This window comes from Geotrypetes seraphini, chromosome 16 (genome assembly GCF_902459505.1).
Source record: "Geotrypetes seraphini chromosome 16, aGeoSer1.1, whole genome shotgun sequence".
Lineage (NCBI taxonomy): Eukaryota > Metazoa > Chordata > Amphibia > Gymnophiona > Dermophiidae > Geotrypetes > Geotrypetes seraphini.
The window spans coordinates 53827474-53848599 of NC_047099.1; the positions used below are offsets into that span (position 1 = coordinate 53827474).

Below are 21126 nucleotides of genomic sequence, written 5' to 3' on the forward strand. Positions count from 1 at the left end.
AACAGGTTTCTCGTGTTCTTCAAGGTAATATGTAGAAATAAAACAAAAACATGAAGGAAAAAAAAAAACTACATTAAGTTAGTCCAGTAAAAAAGGTGTTATGAATAGCTTTCGAAGGTAACCCCGTCTTCAGAAACTCCCAAAGATGTTAAAGAGGAAGTTACCCGTGCATTTATTCTGCACATGCAATGACAGCTCCGAATAAACCTAAGACTGGAGGAGGAACGAGATACATCAATCGCTCTCTTTGTAATTTTCCTACACACAGCCTCCTACGCATTTTAAATGCAGCTGGTCACAGTATCCTAAAAGCAAAGCATTATTAGAAGCTATATTCCTCTTAGAATGAAGGACACTAAGGAAGGATCTAATCACAAATCCTTTCTTTGCAGTTTAAAGAATATCTTCAGAAAGAATGGTGCATGAAGGGAATAATGTTGGGACAAAAATGGTAACTTATACTACGGCCTTGGGCAAGTAGCGCCAGAAGATTCATGGTGATAAGAAAGTTACAGTAAAGTGAAACTGCTAATCTCTAACTGGGGTTCTCTACAGACAGGAAAGGGAAAGGGATTGGGACTTGTATACCACCTTTTTGTAGTTTTATAGCCACACTCAAAGCGGTCCCGGTGGATTCACAGTCTATCTATTGTACCTGGGGCAGTGGAGGATTACGGTAAATGACTTGCCCAGGGTTACAAGCAGCAGCACAGGGTTTGATAAATCAGACATAGAAGTAGGTAACGTCAGCAGATGGCAATGGTATCTTTACATGATATGACATCACCAACTAGTGTATCCAATTCACCTTATTCATCAGTGGGGGAGGTGAAACACAACCAGCACTCAGATGAACATCACTGAGCCCCCTACGGATGCCTGACAGCCTGTGCTCAAGCCCCTGTGACCCAGTAGGTGAGCAAAGTTTCTGTAGGCTGACTAACAGGTACCACAGAGGGATTGACCTGTCAGCTACAAACCTCAATCTACTTCTCTACACAGGCACAGCTTGAATTCCCCCCCCCCTCCCCGATCAGGGGAGCTCTGACCACCAAAAGCCGCCAAAAAATGCAAAAAAGACAACAACAAAAAAAGAAATATAAATTGTAGATCAGAAAGATTTCTTCCAGCTCACGTGCAAAAGGAAAAACAAAGGGAACAGCAGAGCCCTCTAGTGAAGAAGGAAGTGTTAAAAAGCTGGAGTTGATTCCTTCTGCACAGTTCATGAGCATGGGGAGAATACCCTACCATCCAGAATGACACACCTATTGCACTAGAAATAATGTTACCGATACTGTTTTTGATTGGTTTAGGTCTTTTCTATCAAAAAGACCTATTAAAATAGACTGACATGGCCCTCTCTCTTCTGCATGTGGCCTTCCCAGTGGTGGTCCACATTTCTAGGCCCTAGTCCCTTTAACATCTACGAGGGCTGCTCAAAAAGTATCAGACCTATATTCATAAAAATTACTTGTATTCTGATACAACAATCTTCTACTAATCTCCTTCAAAGTAGTCCCCTTGGGCTGCCACACACTTCTTCCAACGGTTCTGCCACTGTCGGAAGCAGCACTGGAATGCCTCTTTTGAGATTGGTCGCAACTGGTCCGTCATAATGTTTTCTCTTGACTGAAATCTGGTCCCTTTCAGGGGCATTTTCAGCTTGAAGTAAAGCCAGAAGTCACATGGAGCCATGTCGGAAGAGTAGGGAGCCTGAGGAATCACAGGTGTGTTATGTTTGGCCAGGAAACTCCCTATCAAATGTGAAGAATGGGCAGGTGCATTATCGTGATGGAGCTGTCAATTGCCCGCTGCCCACAGGTCCGGCCGTTTGCATCTCACAGCGTTACGAAGACAACACAGAACCTCTTGGTAGTACCCCTTGGTGATTCGACGATCCTGCATCACCAGTATCCTTACTTGGTCAATGACGATCTTCACTCTCCACTGATGTGCGGCCATCTCTAAAGCGGTTGTACCATGCCTTAATCTGTGTGGTGCCCATTGCTTCATCCCCGAAAGCCTGTTGAATCTTGCAGATCGTTTCCACTTGGGAATCACCAAGCTTTATATAAAATTTAATGCAATAGCGTTGTTCAACTTTTTCTGTCATTTTGTCAAAAATGAAAATCGGACGGCGCTCACTTATACTTCCTCACTCATTGGCAGTCTGCTGGCAACTGACAGCTTCTATAGGCAGGAAAAAATTCAAGCATGCGCATTAGGGTCATCTACATACATGCACCAAACCACGCCCCCCTAGCTTTATTTGTTTATGCAAGAAAAATTAAGGTCTGATACTTTTTGAACAACCCTCATATATAGCACTTTAGCACCCTTAATACAGTCACTAGGGTTTACACTGTATATGTACACTAAGTGCTCTATCTTGGATCCTCCCTCTTGTCCTCCACTCTTACATCAAAACTTGTTACTATTGCAGACTGGCTTCTTGAAAATGGTCTTAAGCTAAATGCTACAAAGATTACGGCAGTTATTTTTCTTGTAAAAATTCTCCCTCAGTTAGTCACTCTGCCTCTATCAGTGATACCAACTTACAATTACTTGGGATAACCAGAGACAACCATCTTACCAATTAAGTACAGAAATCATATTTCTCCCTCTGACAAATATGCACTATATATCCCCTTCTCCATACAAACTCTCTCCATTTACTTCTTCATTTTTTGGACCTCTCCTACTTTGCTTAACTGCAACTCTCTCTACACTGGGATTAATAGCTCTTCTTCACTTGGTACAAAATACAGTACTGCGATGAAGCTACTCCACAGAAAGAGAATGTTTGACAAGAGTTATTCCTCTCTTGGTTGCAAGACATTAGATCCATCATAAAGTTCTTACTATTATAACCCAGACTTTCTATACTGGGACTCCTTCTTTCTTTAATAATGCTCTTGTCCTCTTAGATCTTCCAGTCTTGATCTTATATTTATTTATTTATAACACACTGCAGCTTACACAAATGCATACATAACTATCAAGCAGCACATAATATATACGTAAAAACAGCATTCTATAAATTCATTACAGCAGTACTCCCTAAAAACAAAAAAGGTGACTGCAAACACACACAAACAATAGTAGATGGATTATTTTCAAACATAAATAACTCCCCCCACACACACCTTTTTACAAAACTGTGGAAGCAGTTTTTAGTGCAGGCTGGTGCACTAAATGCTCTGCACTATTCCCGACGCTCATAGGAACTCTATAAGTAACGGGAGCAGCGCATAGCATTCAGTAATCTGTCCTGCGCTAAAAGAGGGGGGGGGTTAAATTATTTTTTTTAATAACTTAAAATAAGTATGTGAATGTTAAAACTAAAAAGAAAGAATTAAATAAAACCATGGTTTTAAGAAAGGTTTGGACAAGTTCCTGGAGGAAAAGTCCATAGTCTATTATTGAGAAAGACATGGGGGAAGCCACTGCTTGCCCTGGATTGGTAGCATGAAATATTGCTACTCCTTGGGTTTTGCCCAAGTATTAGGGATCTGGTTTGGCCACCATGAAAACGGGCTACTGGGCTTGATGGACCATTGGTCTGGCCCAGTAAGGCTATTCTTATGTTCTTACCTAGTAGAGACAATCTGTAGCGCTCTGAGCTGATCAAACCAAAAGTAAAACTGGTTCAAAAAACGCCAGCAATTTAAAAAGGGGGGGGGGGGTCACATGACAATTGCCTAGTCACAACCGTAATCATAAGCGGCACAAAAAAATGCTAAAGAAATCGATGGTCACATGATGATTTAAAACCAAATTAAAAATAATAAAGTGATAGATCTAAAAACAGAACTCTTGGATACTCCCAGATGAAAAGGTAATGCACTTATCTCTTGCTACTTCTGACTCTCTTCAGGGACACTTCTGAAAATAGCCCAACCTAAGTGACTCCCTTCCCTTCTTACCTTAAGAAACAGCCTAAAGCTTGTGAACCCAGACCATTCTACAACTTTCCTGCATTCATATAAACCCAGCTATTTCCACCTGGAATGCACCTCTCATCTCTTGCTACTTCTGACTCTCTTCAGGGACATTATTAAAGTATAAACTCCTTCTAGGAGATCTCTTAAGATAGTCTCCACAGCCACACTGTGAACTCAGCCTAGACCAGTGGTCTCAAACTCAAACCCTTTGCAGGGCCACATTTTGGATTTGTAGGTACTTGGAGGGCTTCAGAAAAAATAGTTAAATGTCTTATTAAAGAAATGCAGAAACAAAAAAAGGTATCGAACGGGACTGCAGTGAAATAACAAGTCAAAGAACAAAAGCAAAAACTGCAGTGATGATGTACAGGACGCCAAGTCTTTATTGGACAATCATAAAACAGTTTGTATCCAAAAGGACAAACAAGGTCGGACCCGACACGGTTAGTGTTTCGAAGAAACACTCCTTCCTCAGGGGTCCTAGAATGTATCAATACAAGAAAACCTGATGGATAACAACTGGAATCAGCAGTGGATAGCTGAGCAGATGTAAAAGCTCCTACATGGTACATGATTTTATTTTTATGTTTGTCCAATAAAGACTTGGCGTCCTGTACATCATCACTGCAGTTTTTGCTTTTGTTCTTTGACTTATTAAATAAATGACAATTTTGCATGAGGTAAAACTCTTTATAGTTTATAAATCTTTCCTTTTGGCTAAGTCTTAATAATAATATTGTCATTTATAGCTAAAGAGACACATGATCGAGAAACTTTTATTCTACTTTTGTGATTATGATAAACATACCGAGGGCCTCAAAATAGTACCTGGCGAGCCCCTTAGGCCGTGAGTTTGAGACCACTGGCCTAGACCCACCCTAGGCTCACATTTATAGACTCACCCACCAATCACCCTCCACCTGTTGCCCAACCAAATCTAACCAACACAGACTAAAAGTAACTAAATTAAAAATATAATTCATCAACCCCAATGCTATACCTTAAACTTATAATACTCTTACCCATCATGTGCTTTCCTATCCCAGTTATCAACCAGGGCCGACATGCTGACCCAAAAAACCTTCCCAACACAACCTGAGAGGAATCTCCTTTTCCTCATACACCCCCACCACAAAAAAACATATCTATCACCCTCCTAAATGCCAGACCAATAAATAACAAAAACATCATACTAAAAGGGGAAAGGGATTTGGGACTTGTATACCGCCTTTTTGTAGTTTTGCAACCACACTCAAAGCGGTTTACATACAGGTACTTCAAGCATTTTCCCTGTCTGTTCCAGTGGACTCACAATCTATCTAATGTACCTGTGGAAGTGGAGGATTAAGTGACTTGCCCAGGGTCACAAGGAGCAGCGCAGGGCTTGAACCCACAACTTCAGGGTGTTGAGGCTGTAGCTCTAACCTCTACGCCACACTCTCCACAGATAAAAACTGGGACATCTTCCTAGCTACTAAAACCTGGCTTAAAGACAATGATAGCTACACCATGTATATGTCACTTATACTATCACATTTTAGCAAACTCCCGTACACACATAGGAGAACCAGCCATTATTACTTGCCCATAACAAATGGATTGCAGAGGAATGTATATTGGTTCTAGATCTCAATATATGTCACATTGGGTTAAAGACTTGTATGGAAAAAACATGCACTGCCAAGGATAACTATGCAAATTGTAACTTGGAAACTCTATTTGTACTATATCCCTAGTTTGTATCAAGTTAGGGTACAACCTTGTATCGTAAACTTGTTCTGTAATTATGTCAAATTGTAACCTGTCAATTTTATATGTATGTTTAACCTGTAAGCCGTTCTGAGATCTTTGGGGACAATGGCATAGAAAACAAATTAAATAAATAAAAGGGGATGGGACTTGACATACTGCTTTTTCTGTGTGGTTTACTTTAGACAGATATTTATTTTGTACTTGGGGCAATGGAGCGTTAAATGACTTGCCCGTCACAAGGAGCTGCAGTGGGACTCAAACTCACTACCTCAGGATGCTGCCTTTAGGTCACTCCTCCACTGAAGGCCTCTGGCCCTCTTCGTGATGTGGGGAAGTCTGTGTTACAGTCACAAACAAACAAAAAGGGTCCTTGCATTTTTCACAGGAAAATAGCAGAGTAACCTAGAATGTAAATACAATCGATAAAAATTATACGTCTTATCTACTGCCCTCTTTTTGGAGATATTTAAAAGCTGAGACATTTCTTACTAGAAAAGGAGAAAGATACTTATGTTTCAAAGGGAGACCCCATGACTCAACAAGGGAAGCATGATTATAAAAGCTGCTTAGTTGTGCAAAATGCTGCGGCGAGAATGATTGCAGGGGTGGCATGGAATGAGCCATGTATTGAAGAGTCTCCACTGGTTGCCAATTCAAAGTAGAACTGAATACAAAAATTTGATGGTTATTCACCAAGCAATCTATGGGGTAGCACCATGGTATCTAAAGCAAATATTGAAACATTGCATACCATCTAGAACAGGGATCTCAAAGTCCCTTCTTTGAGGGCCACAATCCAGTCGGGTTTTCTGGATTTCCCTAATGAATATGCACTGAAAGCAGCACAGGCACATAGATCTCATGAAATCCTGTAAACCCGACTGGATTGCGGCCCTCAAGGAGGGACTTTGAGATCCCTGATCTAGAATGTTAAGATCAGAATCTTATATAAATAAAGAATTGGCTAAACAGTCCTCGTCCCTTGAAGAGAATGTAAGGGCTGGAAACTAGTCATTTAGATAATGGATATCAGTATGAGCCTTTCATGGATAAACGAGAGGATACGGGCTCGGGCATTACCTCATGGGTGACTAGCACCAGGCATAAGTCTAAATGAGAGTTGCCCCATACATCATTTGGTCCATTTGAATATAACCACTCTAATCTAATCAGAAAATCACTGAAGACTCGTCTCTTTAACACAATTTGAGTCTCTTCCACTCTTCCACTGACAATTCCCTGAAAGTCCTTTCTCTTCCCACCCCCCCTTACATGCATATTGTTGTAAACCCATCCTCTTTACATGCATCTTCTTGTAAACTGCCCCGAGCTCATGTACCCTGTTGTAAACCGCTCTGTACTTCTGTATCCGGCTGTAATCATTGGTTGCTTGCTGCATACATCTCGTATTCTCATTGCACGGATCTTCTTGCAAATCGCTCTGAACTTATGTATCTTGCTGTAAACCGCTCCAAACTTATGTATCTTCTTCTAAACATATGCTTCTTGTTGTAATCACCGCATACTCTCATTGCATGATTCTTGTTGTAAACCGCTTTGAACTTATGGTATAGCAGTATATAAGAAATAAAATTATTATTAATTATTATTATTAATCTTTGTGAATATAAGATAAATGCCTTATTAACATTACCATCAAGGGAGAAGACACAATGAAAATTAACAAAAGAAAAATCTGCCAGGAAGCTCCTTTTAATCTAGTCTCCTTGGCTAGCTGAACCATTCGGGTTGAGCTTTTTTGTTCCCCTACCCTTCCATTCTTCCGCTTTTTGTTCTTTCCTATTATTGATTGTAGTTCTTCCACCTCCTCCTTCATTTTGGTTAGTCACATTTGTCAAGAAAGTCTGTCTTTTGATGTCTTCCTGATGTAAAGTCCTTGGCATTCTTTGTTCCCTATATTTTGTATCTTTTTTTTATTATGTAAAGCCGCCTTAACAAAATTTTAATAAATTTAGAAGCTATCAATAGATGTGCTAGGAATGCTAGGAGGTTCTTCTTTACCCAACAGGTGGTGGACACCTGGAATGCACTTCCAGAGGGCGTAATAGGGCAGAGTACGGTACTGGGGTTTAAGAAAGGATTGGACAATTTCCTGCTGGAAAAGGGGATAGAGGGGTATAGATAGAGGATTACTGCACAGGTCCTGGACCTGTTGGGCCACCGCGTGAGCGGGCTGCTGGGCACGATGGACCTCAGGTCTGACCCAGCAGAGGCATTGCTTATGTTCTTATGAAACCCACTACAAGAAGACGCAAGCAACAGCCATTTCTGTGGCGATTGATCCTCTGAAATGGAATGCTTTGCCAGGATGTTTGAGGCTATGTAAGAACAAGATGTCTTTTAAGAAGCAATTAAAAACACATCTGTTTGTGAGAGCTTTTTACTAGATTAGATTTTGATAGCCTATTTTACTGAAATTTGACTAGTTTTAGTATGTTAGCTAATTCTGATGAGTCAATGTATTATGTTGTCTTGATTATGGACTCGTTTTACGAAGCCGCATTAGCAGTTTTAGCGCACGCAGCTTTTTAGCGCATGCTAAACCTGCGCTACACGGCTAGAACTAACGCCAGCTCAATGCTGGCATTAGCGTCTAGCGTGGCCGGCAGTTTAGTGCATGCTATTACGTGCGTTAAACCACTAACGCAGCTTCGTAAAAGGAGCCCTATGTGTGTTCACATGATTATGCATGTTTTCTTTGTAAACTGCTTAGGTCTTAGGCGGTGTAGAAATTTTTAAAATAAATAATTCATAAAGTAACCATCTGAAAAATGTACTTCTTCAGTGTGGCTGAAAGTGCAGTGTTCCACAACACATGGACTTTGAGCTGCAGATAAAAACCAAACAGCCTATTTATTCTGCCCATCCACACCAACTACTAACTCTATGATCCCTTCCTCTCTCCAAGAGATAATCTGTGCTTGTCCCATGTCTTCTTGAATTCAGATACAGTTAGCTCTACTACTTCCGCAGAAGGCTGTTTCACACATCTACTACCCCTTGCATAAAGATATTGTTTTCTTAAATTACTGCTGAGTCTATTCACCTTCTTTCTATGACACTGTTCAAATGAAAAAAGCCTGCCTTCTGAGCATTTATACCCTGGAACTATTTAAATGTGGAGGAGTAACCCAATGGTTAGTGCAGTGGGCTGAGAACAATTCCCACAGTGGCACCTTGGGCAAGTGACTTAACCCTCCAATGCACCAGGAACAAAAGCTTATATTGTGAATCTTGAAATCTGTCCCTATATATATGGTACTTTATGATGAAAACCACAGAACATTCTAGTAGCAGCCCTCCTGTTTGAAGGGCAGCCTCCACTCTCCACAGCTTGTACACAGGATTCCAAATAAGGTCTCACCAGAGTTTTACATAGAGACACTCTCACCTCCTTTTTCCTCCTGACCATTCCTCCCTCTGTGCACAAAAGCCTCCATCTGGCTTTTGATGTCACCTTTTACAGGCCTTCCTGGGAAAATATGGAGACTGAAGAACTAATGCCGCGTGTGAATTTCCATTCTGTATCCAGCACAAGTTTCAAAGCAAAATAGACCTCTGTGTACTTTCGTTTTCAAAGTTGGCGAAAAGAACTTTAGTAAAAAGTACTCACAGATTTTGTTCCATTCAGTGTCGACACTGAAAATTACAGTAAAAACACACATGCATACTCTTGGGTTTTGCTGCATTCTCAAATCAATAGGATATAGGTACCTATTTCTGTTTTACACCAGAAAATGTGTGTGCTTATGTTTAACATTCTTTGGTGTACCCATCTCTTCTGATTTTTTTTTTTTTTAATTTTAATTTGAAAACACATTTAGGGCTCCTTTTACTAAGTTGCGTTAGGGCTTTAACGCACGGAATCGTGCGCGCTACAATGCCATGTACACTAGATGTTAACACCATCATTGAGCTGGTGTTAGTTCTAGCCGCGTAGTGCGGGGTTAGCATGCGCTAATCTGCTGCGTGTGCTAATAACGCTAGCACACCCTTAGTTCATGCTTTTTCAATGGTAGCTCAAGGCAAATTATTACCATCTCCAGACTTACAAAGCTAAGGGCCTCTTTTAAAAATGCACCAAAGCCCACAGTAATTGAGTGGACTTCGGTGCACGGGCCGCAAGGGACTTGCTACTGCGGCTTTGTACTTGAGGCAACAAAGGGTGAAGTGATTTTTACATACATACAGGCTAATTTTCTAAAGGAAGTATTTAACTGAAGCCCCATCTGCAGAATCTGCCCTTGGAAACATCTCAGCAGTATCTGGGTTAAGTTCTGTGCACATTGCTGGATAATTTCATCAAAACTATTTCCATTAGTAAAGCACAGCTTTGTCCACAAAAATATTTTCTAAAGGAGTAAATGTATTCCTCTTTTCTGAATGAATATGTGCATTCATTCTCAGAGGTGGAGGCTAGCTTGAGTTGAAAGATACATGCAGGTTTATTTATAGAAAAAATTATAACCTACACTATCTATGATTTTATATAATAAAAAAACAAACAAACAGGTGAGCTATTAATGGAAAAGGGAAAGGGTGAATTTACTTTCCCTAAGGTCATTTTTATAAAGGCACACAGATGCAACATATGTGCCTATATGCCTTCAGAAAGAACTCTTAGTGCACTTAAAAAGGATAGTATAGGCATGGCATTTGTTACACTACCATTAATCAGAGTCAAAAAATCAGCCAAACAGTAGAACGCAAAGTGAGAAGGTGAAACATGCTACAATAATCCCTTCCTCTTCCTTGGAGAAAGCACATAAGATCTCTAAACAAGAGGATGCATATGACCTATGACAAAATGTCATCCTACTGAATCCTACCGAGCCCGTGAAATTCATGCCCTGTGTTATGACCATCCAACATTTACAGCTCAGATTTCACACCCCTTCTCAAAGTCTCCTCTCCAGCTTGGTGCCATCTTGAAAGCGCCAAGTTTCAGTTTTCCATCATGCCAAACGTGAAGATGAAGTCTGGAAGGCCTGTTAAATATCATGTCTGGATTTCGAAAGAATATTACCACTCAGTCCCCGTCTGTTGGGATTAAACTCGGTTTTTATTCCCTATTCCCACAAACCTTCACTAGTATTACTACATGCCCATCAGGTCCAGAAACCTGTATTTAACCCTCTATGACAGTCTCAAACTCAAACCCTTTGCAGGGCCACATTTTGGATTTGCAGGTACTTGGAGGGCCTCAGGAAAAAATATTTATTATTTATTATTTTATTTATTTTTATTTTATTTATTTAGATTTTTATCCCGTCCTCCCAGTAGCTCAGAACGGTCTACAAGTGAACATACACAATGGAGTGTAATTAGACATATAAGATATACAATAGGTTTAAATGTTTGGACATACAAGACTGTGCAGTAGTTTAAATATAGGGAGTATACAGCAAATTAAGAGAAGAGTTTAAGTATAAGTAGTTTAGTTTAAGTACAAGTTATTTGAGTTTAGATACAATTTATCAGACTTAGAGAGGACTATTACATTACATTACATTAATGGCTTATATTCCGCCTGTACCTTGCAGTTCTAAGCGGATTACATCAAAAAGATAACTGGACATTTCCAGGAAGAGAAATACAATTAAAGAAGTTGGGCCTAGTACAACAAAAAAGATAGCTGGACTTTTCCAGTAAGAGGAATACAATACTGAATTTTAGGGAGAAGATAGACAGGGGAGAGAAGGGAGCGGTGGGGCTTAAGGGGGGTGAAGACTGAGGGTGACCTTTAGTTGAAGAGGAGGGTCTTTACCATTTTACGGAATGTCAATAATGAGTTCTGTCGTCTGAGTTGAGGGGGGAGTTGGTTCCAGAGATGTGGAATGAAGTGGCTGTAGGATCGTTTACGGGGAAACAATTGTGTGGTGAACCGGAAGTGAGACACTGCTTGCGTTTGCAATAGAAAGGGGCTAAGCAGTCTCACTTCCTCTTCACCACACAATTGTTTCCCACGTACTCACCTTTATAGGACCCCAGGGACCCCGAAGAAGACTTTTTGTCGAAACGCGGACCGTGTTGGGTCCTGTATCCCTAGCGGACTAGGTCCTTCAAGGCTCTTATGTGGATGATTTCGGTGTACCTTTGTAACTTTGACACTTTCAAATAAAGTCCATTTTGGAACATCGTCACTCCACAGAGGTTTTTTGGTTTTCTCTGGATTTTCTTCTCTTTGGATATTTTGGGGTCAATTCCTTTTGTTTTTTTGCCCATTCTCCAATTAAATACATAGTAGCACAGTAAGACAAACTATCCCATCCAGTTTGCCCAAACATTTGCCCTCAGGCTTCCCAAAAATATTAAATTGCACTTTAAGCTTGCATATTCAAGGGTTACATAAGAACATAAGCCGTGTCTCTGCTGGGTCAGACCAGAGGTCCATCATGCCCAGCAGTCCGCTCACGCGGCAGCCCATCAGGTCCATGACCTCTATAGTAGCCCTCTATCTATACCCTTCTATCCCCTTTTCCTTCAGAAAATTGTCCAATTCCTTCTTGAACTCCAATACCGTACTCTGCCATATCATGCCCTCTGGAAGTGCATTCCAGGTGTCCACCACCCATTGGGTGAAGAAGAACTTCCTAGCATTGGTTCTGAATCTGTCCCCTTTTAATTTTTCCAAATGCCCTCTCATTCTTGTAGTTGTCGAAAGTTTGAAGAATCTGTCCCTCTCCACTTTCTCTATGCCCTTCGTGATCTTGTAAGTTTCTATCATATCCCCTCTAAGTCTCCTCTTCTCCAGCGAAAAAAGCCCCAGTCTCTCTAATACCTTTCATCAAACGCGTCACTCTCTTCTGAACCCTCTCGAGTATCGCCATATCCTTCTTTAGGTATGGCGACCAATATTGGACGCAGTACTCCAGAACGGGCGCACCATTGCCCGATACAACGGCAGGATAATTTATTTTGTTCTGCTTGTAATACCCTCCTTGATTATTCCTAGCATTCTATTCACTTTCTTAGCAGCTGCTGTGCAATGTGCCAACGGCTTCATTGTCATGTCAATTATTACCCCAAGTCCCTTTCTTGGGTACTCTCACTCAATAACAGCAGTTTGTACTTATCCATGGAGAGCTCAAGTTCATTTCTTCCATATGATTTAATTCAGCTGAAAAAAATGGTGGTGAGCTGCAGCCGAGGATGCTATGGAAGAAGACCCAGTCCCCCATAGCAGCAACACCAAGTGCCTAGATGGGGTCTTATGATTGCAGAATTCTACACAAAATCCTGATAAACAGCCCTAGCCAAGGACTGCCACAGCAATGTATGCATGAGCAGGATATAAGAGGGAAAAAATCCCCAGAAAATTGCAATCAAAAGCCGATGTCATAGGAAGCTCTTGAACAAACTTGACGGGCTGAAGTTAGTACCCAAAGTGGTGAACTGGATTAGAAACTGGTTGACGGGCAGACGCCAGAGGGTGGTGGTTAATGGAGTTCGCTTGGAGGAAGGAAAAGTGAGTAGCAGAGTCCCTCAAGGATCGGTGCTGGGGACAAACCTGTTCAATAGAAGGAAAGATTTGCCTTTTTGCAGATGATACCAAGATTTATAACAAAGCAGACACCAAGGAGGGAGTGGAAAACAATGAAAAAGGATCTGCAAAAGTTAGAAAATGGTCTAATATCTGGCAACTAAAATTCAATGCAAAGAAGTGTAGAGTAATGCATTTGAGGATTAGAAATCGGAAGGAGCCATATGTGCTGAGAGGTGCGATACTGATATGCACGGATGGGGAGAGGAACATTGGAGTGATAGTGTCCAAAGATCTAAAGGCAAAGAATCAGTGTGACCAGGCAATCAGGATGCTAGTCTATATGGATAGAGGCATGACCAGTGAAAAAAGAAGATATTGATGCCCCTATAAAGGTTGTTGGTGAGGCCCCACTTGGAGAATTCAATTTTGTGTTCAATTTTGGAGACCATATCTGGTAAAGGATATAAGAAGATTTGAAGCGGTCCAAAGGAAGGCAACAAAAATGATAGGAGGTTTGCACCAAAAGACGTATGAGGAGAGACTGGAAGCCCTGAATATGTATACCCTTCAGACTTTCATATACTTGAAAGGTATTAACGAGGAACAAAATATTTTCAGGAGAAAGGAAAATGGTAAAACCGGAAGGCATAATTTGAGGTTGAGGGGTTGTAGACTCAAGTGTAATGTTAGGAAATTCTTCTTTACGGAGAGGGTGGTTGATGTCCGAGGGAGGTGGTGGAGAGGAAAACAGAGTGACAGAGTTAAAAAAGCATGGGATGAACACAGAGGATCTCTAATCAGAAAATAATGATATATATTGAAGAACTAAGGCCAGTACTGGGCAGACTTGAATGGTCTGTGACCCGTATATGGCCATTCAGTTAAGGATGGGCTGGGGAGGGTTTCGACTGGGATAGTTTAGATAGATTGGAGTGAGTTTTGACAGAGACTCCAGTAGATAGAACCTAAGCACAAGTACCGGGCAGAACTCTAAGTTTCTGGCCCAAAAATATCTAAGAAAAAGGACCATTTAAATTAAATTATTAATTTATAGAGCATGTACGGTTGGGCAGACTGGATGGACCTTTTGGGTCTTTATCTGCTGTCATTTACTATGTTACTATGAGCAGGATATAAGAGGGGGAAAATCCCCAGATAATTGCCATTGAAGGCCAATGTCACCGCAGCCCAACAGAGACCAGATCCAATTGAAATGGAAGAGAAAAAATACACAGCACAAAATTGTATAATTCCTAGAAGTAAACTGAGTCCATACTACATTAGCCAGAACCATGAGGTGAGTCTCTTTCATTTGAAAGGAAGCTCCGAAATGAGAGGGCATAGGATGAAGTTAAAAGGTGATAGACTCAGGAGTGGGACAAGCACATGGGATCTCTTAGGGAGAGGAAGAGATAGTGGGTGCTGTGGATGGGCCATTTGACCTTTAGCTTCCATCATATATCTATGTTTCTATTATCCAGTGTAGGTTTCAACTGACCTAGAGTCTTCAACAAGGATCACAAAAACATTTTAAAAATACAAGTATCCAAAATGCCATTATTAATGTGATTGGACAAGATGCTCAACCTGTGTGCAGTGAAACTTCCATTAAAAATGTCTAACTAAAATTTGATTTTATGGAGAAAAATTAATTACTTTATTATTTGCATACACATCACATGATCTGTGATTTGATTTCACAAATGCAGACAGTACAGGTAAATAGGTAGATGTAAATACTCCCAGAAGGCACAGAAACACCCCATAAGTGTACTAGCTGCAGGGAGAGCAGAGGTTATTATTAGAGCCTCTATGGTACCTCTGATTGTGTGCCCCAAATATCTTTTTTCAAATTATGGTGACTAGGTATTTGGAATAGTATGAATATCTACTGCTAGTGGCCTTAGGGAGGTTGAAACTTTTAAAGGGTGACCTGAACCCTATAGATTGAGCTATTGACATAGGTAGATGAGGAAGGGGGTTAATAGATACTCCTGATGCACTTAAAAAGAAAAGGAGGACCAGTCTATGGCCTCAATGGCCTATGAAAGACCTGAATTCAATTATGAAGACCCGCTTCTGCTTCTATAGCCAAGAAGCATTCACAGTCCCTATGGAAAAAAGTATAATTCTTTTATGCTCAGTGGCCAGACTCAGGGTGCATGTTGCTTTAGGAGCAGCAGCCTGCTCTTGGCTCAGCACCAATGTTACAAAAGCTAGCTTAGGGTGGGGGAAAGGAGTTTATAAAAATGGTAGTTGCAAATGAAGACTTGGTGTCAGATACTAATGCTGGTACTATGAATGTGCCAGAAACATAAGAAACAGGAAGAAATTGTCAAACCAAGAACAATAACAACAACAAAAAAAGAGAATCATGCTCTAAAAAAGGTGGAACAGAATTTCATATATGGAGAAAACTGGTTTTCAAAGACTTCCAGTGCCTTTCCAGATTTCCCAGTTCTATGAAGGTTACTAGTACATTTTTTGAGATCTTCAAGTTAGTTAACCACAGACAGAGAAGCAAAATCTCAGAATGAGAAAACAGTCTATAGTACAGCATTAATATGGTCCCTAAACCATGATGGGAAAATTCTGGAAGAAGAATCAAGCTTTCAGAAAGAGTTAAAAAGTTGGACATCTGCCACATAGAGATAGAAACCATATGCGATGTGAGAGCTGCCTCTTGGAATATTCATCTTTGTTATGGTAACAGTGGTTTCTGCTTGCTCGCTTCCCTCACTGTTTTTGCCACACATTTGCCATCTCAGCACTGAACTCTGGACAAGAGATAACCCTTCATACCCTCATGCTTGACCCTTAGAAACATCTCATAATCAGCCTGTAACAAATTTATATCCAAAGCATACTAGGCCTAGACAATCAAAAACTCTCTCTCTCACCATCTGCAGTAAAGATTTTGAACTCACAATGGCTGCAACGAGAAATTTTGACAGTGGGGAAACAGACATTTTGAGATGTTGAAATCTATACAGTAGTCTTATTTCTTCATTCTGCTGTCCCTATCACTGGAAGGCTTTGCAGGAATACAAAGCAAAAAAGTGCTATCTTTGCCAGTTTTCTCAGAGGCTGGGCCTGTACCGCTGGACAGATACAATGTTCTGGGCACACATAATTAAAACAAGAAGTGAGTTGTGCCACTCATAATCGTAGAAGTACAAAAAAATGAGACAAAGAATTCCTTTTAGACGTCTTTTTTTTTCAGTCTTGTTCACTCTTCTTCATGTCTATGACTCCAATATAGTTAATATTGTCATTTTGAGATGGGGATTTTTTTTTAACTTTTTGTTCTTCTTTTTCCTTTATTGTTTTATGTAACATGATTAGTATGCTAATGTTGTAATTTGTTATTTGTATCTTTTACTCTGTGAATGTTTTATTGTACTCTGCCTAGAATTGCAGGATATGCGGAATATAAATGTTTAAATAAAGTGGGCCTACACTTGCAACCACCAGAGCTTCTTCCACATTTAGGCTCCACTATTCTCTCTCCATAATCCATCCATAAAAATGAAGAGGTATATAAGTTTACAGTACACCGTAGCTACTGTCAAATTCACAAACAAGTCCTGGGCCTTTTCAACAATCAGAACCACACATTCACAATTCATTCACTTAACTAAGGTCAGCAAGCGCTAACCGCCCAGCGCCACAAAAAAAAATTACTGTACTCTGGCTCTCTTTAATACGAGACTGACCCCTCATGGTTTGACCGCTGTTGACACCAGTGAAACATTGGCTCTCTGAAGCAAGTTTAGCTATCTTCAAACAATTTTAATTCATTTTGCACACCTCTCCTTCCACCTTCATGGAGCTCTCATCACCACAGACCTAACCAATGTCATCAGGCATAGAATAAAACAATTCTGCAATTCCAACCTCTCTCACTCCATTTTGGGAAAGGGAATGTTTCGAAGTGTAGGGACAGAGAGATGGCTGTTCAGTGAATGAGGAAAGCAGTCTCAATTCCTGTACACGTTTTGACAGTTCCCATCCTTATACAGATGGAAATGAAGGGATCTGTTCTTTGATGAGCAAATGGTACCTTGGCACACTATATCAGTTCTCAATCTTTGCATAACATGTGGTAATTGACTCTCAATTTTAAATGAAGGCACTTCAAAACCAGATCTTCTCTTGTCATGATAGCAAATGTTCTGATGCTCGCTGGATGGTACCCACTCTAAGGAGGGAAGACAGGCAATACAGAGAAAGGGCAGACTGAAAGGAAGCGTGAAAGACATTTACAGCCAGCAAATACATAAGATCTGAAAATAATTCTTTGAATGTATCTGTTGCAAAAGAAAATACTACCATGTTCCACAATGGTGTTTAGACACATTAATTAACAATACTGTATCAGAAAGAAGGAAGTGAACTAGCAAGCTGAAAACACTGTACTTCTCAAATATTCATCAAAATTAAAAATGTTTATGAGTGTGAACATTTAAACACTGATATCTGATCTCCAGCTAAAGATACAGTCAGACAGAAATTGTGAGGGAAAAGAATTTGTCAAAATCCTCTGATGATGTATTGTTTATTTATGTAAGAAATGGATCCATACCCGTAAACAAATAACTCTAATCTGCACTTTTATCCTTTTCGTGCCCCATGATCAAGTTCTTGTATGCTCTAATTCTTTTCCCATTAGCATTCCATTAGTTAACCCCCCCAACTTTCTGAAAAGGATTCTTTCACAGCACCTTTTGATGGGTCATAACCATCCTTCTGTGTCCTAGCAACATTAAGTCTCATGATCTTAGATATTTCTCTTATTATATGTTCTTATCTATCCTTTAACATTCTCAGTCAACCTGCTAAGCCTACAATTAACCCAACAAAACCCAGCAGTCCACTCTATACATAAATCTATATAATTCGCCAGAGCACAGATGCCCCTGGAGAGAATGAGAACCTAGTATATACAATTCTATTTCACACATATGAATTGACACTATCCAGAGAACCTTGCTGGTCAGGTGTGTACCTCCAGGAACAAAATTCAAGACACTGCTATATTCCAACTCAGAATGGGGGACAATACTTTCAAAAGAAGTCAAACTAGGCAGACTGCTAGAAAGCTGAAGATTGCTATGGCAGCCTGTGGCTAATCCAATCCATGGGCGTTTCTAAGTATAGCAATGGAATTGCTTTTGGTTGCCCAGCACCCATAGATGGGAAGCTAGTGCTTCGCAGACAAATTGCAGCCTAGCTACACCTCAGGTTCATCTGCCAACTGCTCCATTTACACATTGCCTACTTGTAGCCTAAGGAAGTTCTCTGTAAGTGACTGGTGTGTACACTCGATTTACAGATGCTAAAGGTGTGAGGGCCAGAGGAAAAAATAGCCATTTTAAGGATCTGTATACCAATAAATCAGGGTCAGCACTTAACAAAAGGTTCATTTATAAACAATGGGAAAGGAGTGATCTAGAACACAGTCTTCTTTTAAATCCCAAATGCCATAGCTCTTAATCTCCTCTTTCATAAAAACATATAGGCAGCATATTCCAGGATAATTAGAAATGGTCATGTTCCATCATCCTTACCTGCTCCCTGCACTACTACCTCAGTCTGCAGCAGTCCACAATGTATAGGACGCTTCCATTTCATCAATCTGCCAAACCCAAAAGGTATAATTCGTTTTATGCCAGTGTTTGAACACAATAAAATATGTCTAGAAAGGAAAATCTTTTGAAGCTCCCCTGGTAGAAGGGAGGTCCAGAAGGGGATGGGGTGGGGGGGGGATCAAGCTTGCTGTATCAAATCCATTAATTCACAGAAACAGCCCCTCTAGTATGGGTGTAATTTTCTCTCTTTTCCACGTTCCTTCTTTTTAGCAACAGTAATTGGGGAGCAAATAATGTATCCCAGAAATCATCACCAGCATACGAGAGAGAGGCCGACCACCCGGTCTCAAGCGAAACTGGCCATCCATTTATGGTCCTAAATTCACATTTTTTTTTTTTTAGTTTAGGCACCCACAACAGCTCCAAACCAAATTAAGCGCTGGGGGCAAGCTTTATAGCACACGGACGTCATGTTTCATCCCGGGTGCGTTTCACTACCTGGGCTGTTGTCTTGGTTTTATTCACCCCGATCTCGACTAGCCGGCTCATATCCAGCCTGGATCTTTTGCACATTCGGTTTTTAAACAAAGTGCAAAGGTCGCCACGCTGGCCTTCTCACCGATCCCAATTAAAGCGGGTGGCATCGCTGCGGTGCACACACAAAAAAGTGTGCAGGTTCAGCCCAACTCCTGCATTGTAGTCCTTTACTGGACCACAGGGTGGATGCGTCCTAGTCCAAGATCTTGTCCAAGGAGAGACCTCTAGGGATTGCAATGCTACGGCTTTAAGCCCAAACCAACACCCCACGGCTGTTTAATGGATTGTCAAATCTGGGGCCAAAAAAAAATCTTTCCTTGAAATTGTTCATCGTCGATTCCCCTTGCTCTCTCCAAAGCGGCGATTTTGCTTCACATCAGTCTAGGTGTGTGGGGGGGGGGACTCGTTTTACTCATTTTTCTCGTCCCAAAACCCCCCATCGTCTGTCAGGAATATTAAAATTTAAAAAAAATCCTTTTCTGTGCCCTTGAAAGACTAATCATGGGGGGGGGGGGAAGGTTGTTCCCCCTGTCTCTCAGTAAGAAATTACAGTCCCGAACTGTGTGTTCTGAGTATATTTTACAAAAAAAAAAAAAAAAGGTAATTCCTCCTTGGTGCTTTTTTTTTTTTTTTTCTCTCCTTTAAAATGATCTCTGTCCCCCTCTCCTCCACGGTTTTAACGCTGTGTCGTCCTGGTCCTCGTGGTTTCCTTTCTCCGGAGGGGAGGCAGATCTCGCCCCCATTTCCCCCAAGGAGGTCACTCACTCTCTCTCTCTCTCGCAGGTGTCCTTTGAGATATATATATATATATTTAATATACTTATTTCAACCGCCCTAACTCTGGTTTATTTGGCGGTCGCGTAGGTACGAGCACTCTCTCCGCCGGCGACCCTCAGGTAATATGGAGGGAGGAGGAGAGAACGTAGGCTGCAGAAATTCTCTTTTTTCTTCTTCTTCCTCCCGCTGCTTTCGAGCCACGCGCACACCATCACCTCATCCTGTCGGTTATTAGTAGCTTTTTTTTTATTTTTATATAGCCCTCGTTTGGGGGCAGGAGCGGCGCGAGAAGCGCTCAGGTGAAGGGAGCCGCGAGGAGAACTGCAGCTGGCCGTCCGTGTGGGAGCGACGCGGACGCGGTTCCCGGGGCGCCCGATGCTGAGAAAGCGCGTGGCTCTCCCGGGTTACTTTCCCGCTCGGCTCCTCGTCTGTCGCCGCCGCCGCCCCTAGCGCCGTGGAATCTGCTGCTGCTGTTGCAGCAGCGGCACCTACTACTTCCGGTGCCCGCGCGGCCGCTGAGAGAGAGAGGAGATCAGTGACAGTTGCAGGGGCAGAACGCGCGCGCGCGCGCGATGGAGCCTTCCAGCCGACGGCGACCAATGGCAGCAGCTGCTCGGCTCGGAACGACGCGCCGTCACCGTGGCAACGAGAAGCCAAAAACGGAGCGGGGTCTGGCCCGCGGGGATTTATGTAACCGCTTGAGGGCCGCAGAAAAGGGCGGCAGAGCCGTGTGAGGTACGGCACCAGGCCTAATGAGGAGGTGAGGGCCCCTAAAAGGAGCTAGGGGAGGGAGGGGTCCTGAGAGCAGTGAGGTGTTGGCGTGGGGCCCTAAGAACCATAGGAGCCAACTTTTCAAAATGCTTGGCCACGGTCAAGGTGGGGGAGAGACTGAAGTGCCAGATTCGGGTTTAATAGGAGGGGGGGGGGGTCCTAAAATAAATGAGGTAGTGGGGGGGGAGAGGCCTTGGAACTCAAAGAAGAGCCTCCAGAAGTAGTGAGGTGCAGGGAGGCCAAGCCC

At 41.7% G+C, this 21126-nt stretch overlaps 2 protein-coding genes across 20 annotated transcripts in view; one reads left to right on the forward strand and one right to left on the reverse strand.

Moving 5' to 3' along the window:
- SYNGAP1 (synaptic Ras GTPase activating protein 1) overlaps positions 1-19922 on the reverse strand; it is a 134457-nt gene extending 114535 nt beyond the window's left edge. For 14 of the 16 annotated variants that reach the window (XM_033923702.1, XM_033923714.1, XM_033923713.1 and 11 more), the window contains exon 1: positions 18774-19922. In XM_033923702.1, the coding sequence (XP_033779593.1) occupies positions 18774-18837 (64 nt within the window). In that variant the 5' untranslated portion in view covers positions 18838-19922. The remainder of the gene's footprint in view (positions 1-18773) is intronic. The other 2 variants (XM_033923699.1, XM_033923710.1) reach the window with 2 other exon arrangements.
- A 110-nt stretch (positions 19923-20032) lies between these two features.
- The window catches only part of LOC117349939 (small integral membrane protein 7-like), a 132023-nt gene continuing 130929 nt past the window's right edge, over positions 20033-21126 (forward strand). Inside the window, exon 1 of one of the 4 annotated variants that reach the window (XR_004537211.1) lies at positions 20033-20868. The gene's annotated coding sequence lies outside the window, so the exon portion shown is untranslated. The remainder of the gene's footprint in view (positions 20869-21126) is intronic. The other 3 variants (XR_004537212.1, XM_033923716.1, XM_033923717.1) reach the window with 3 other exon arrangements.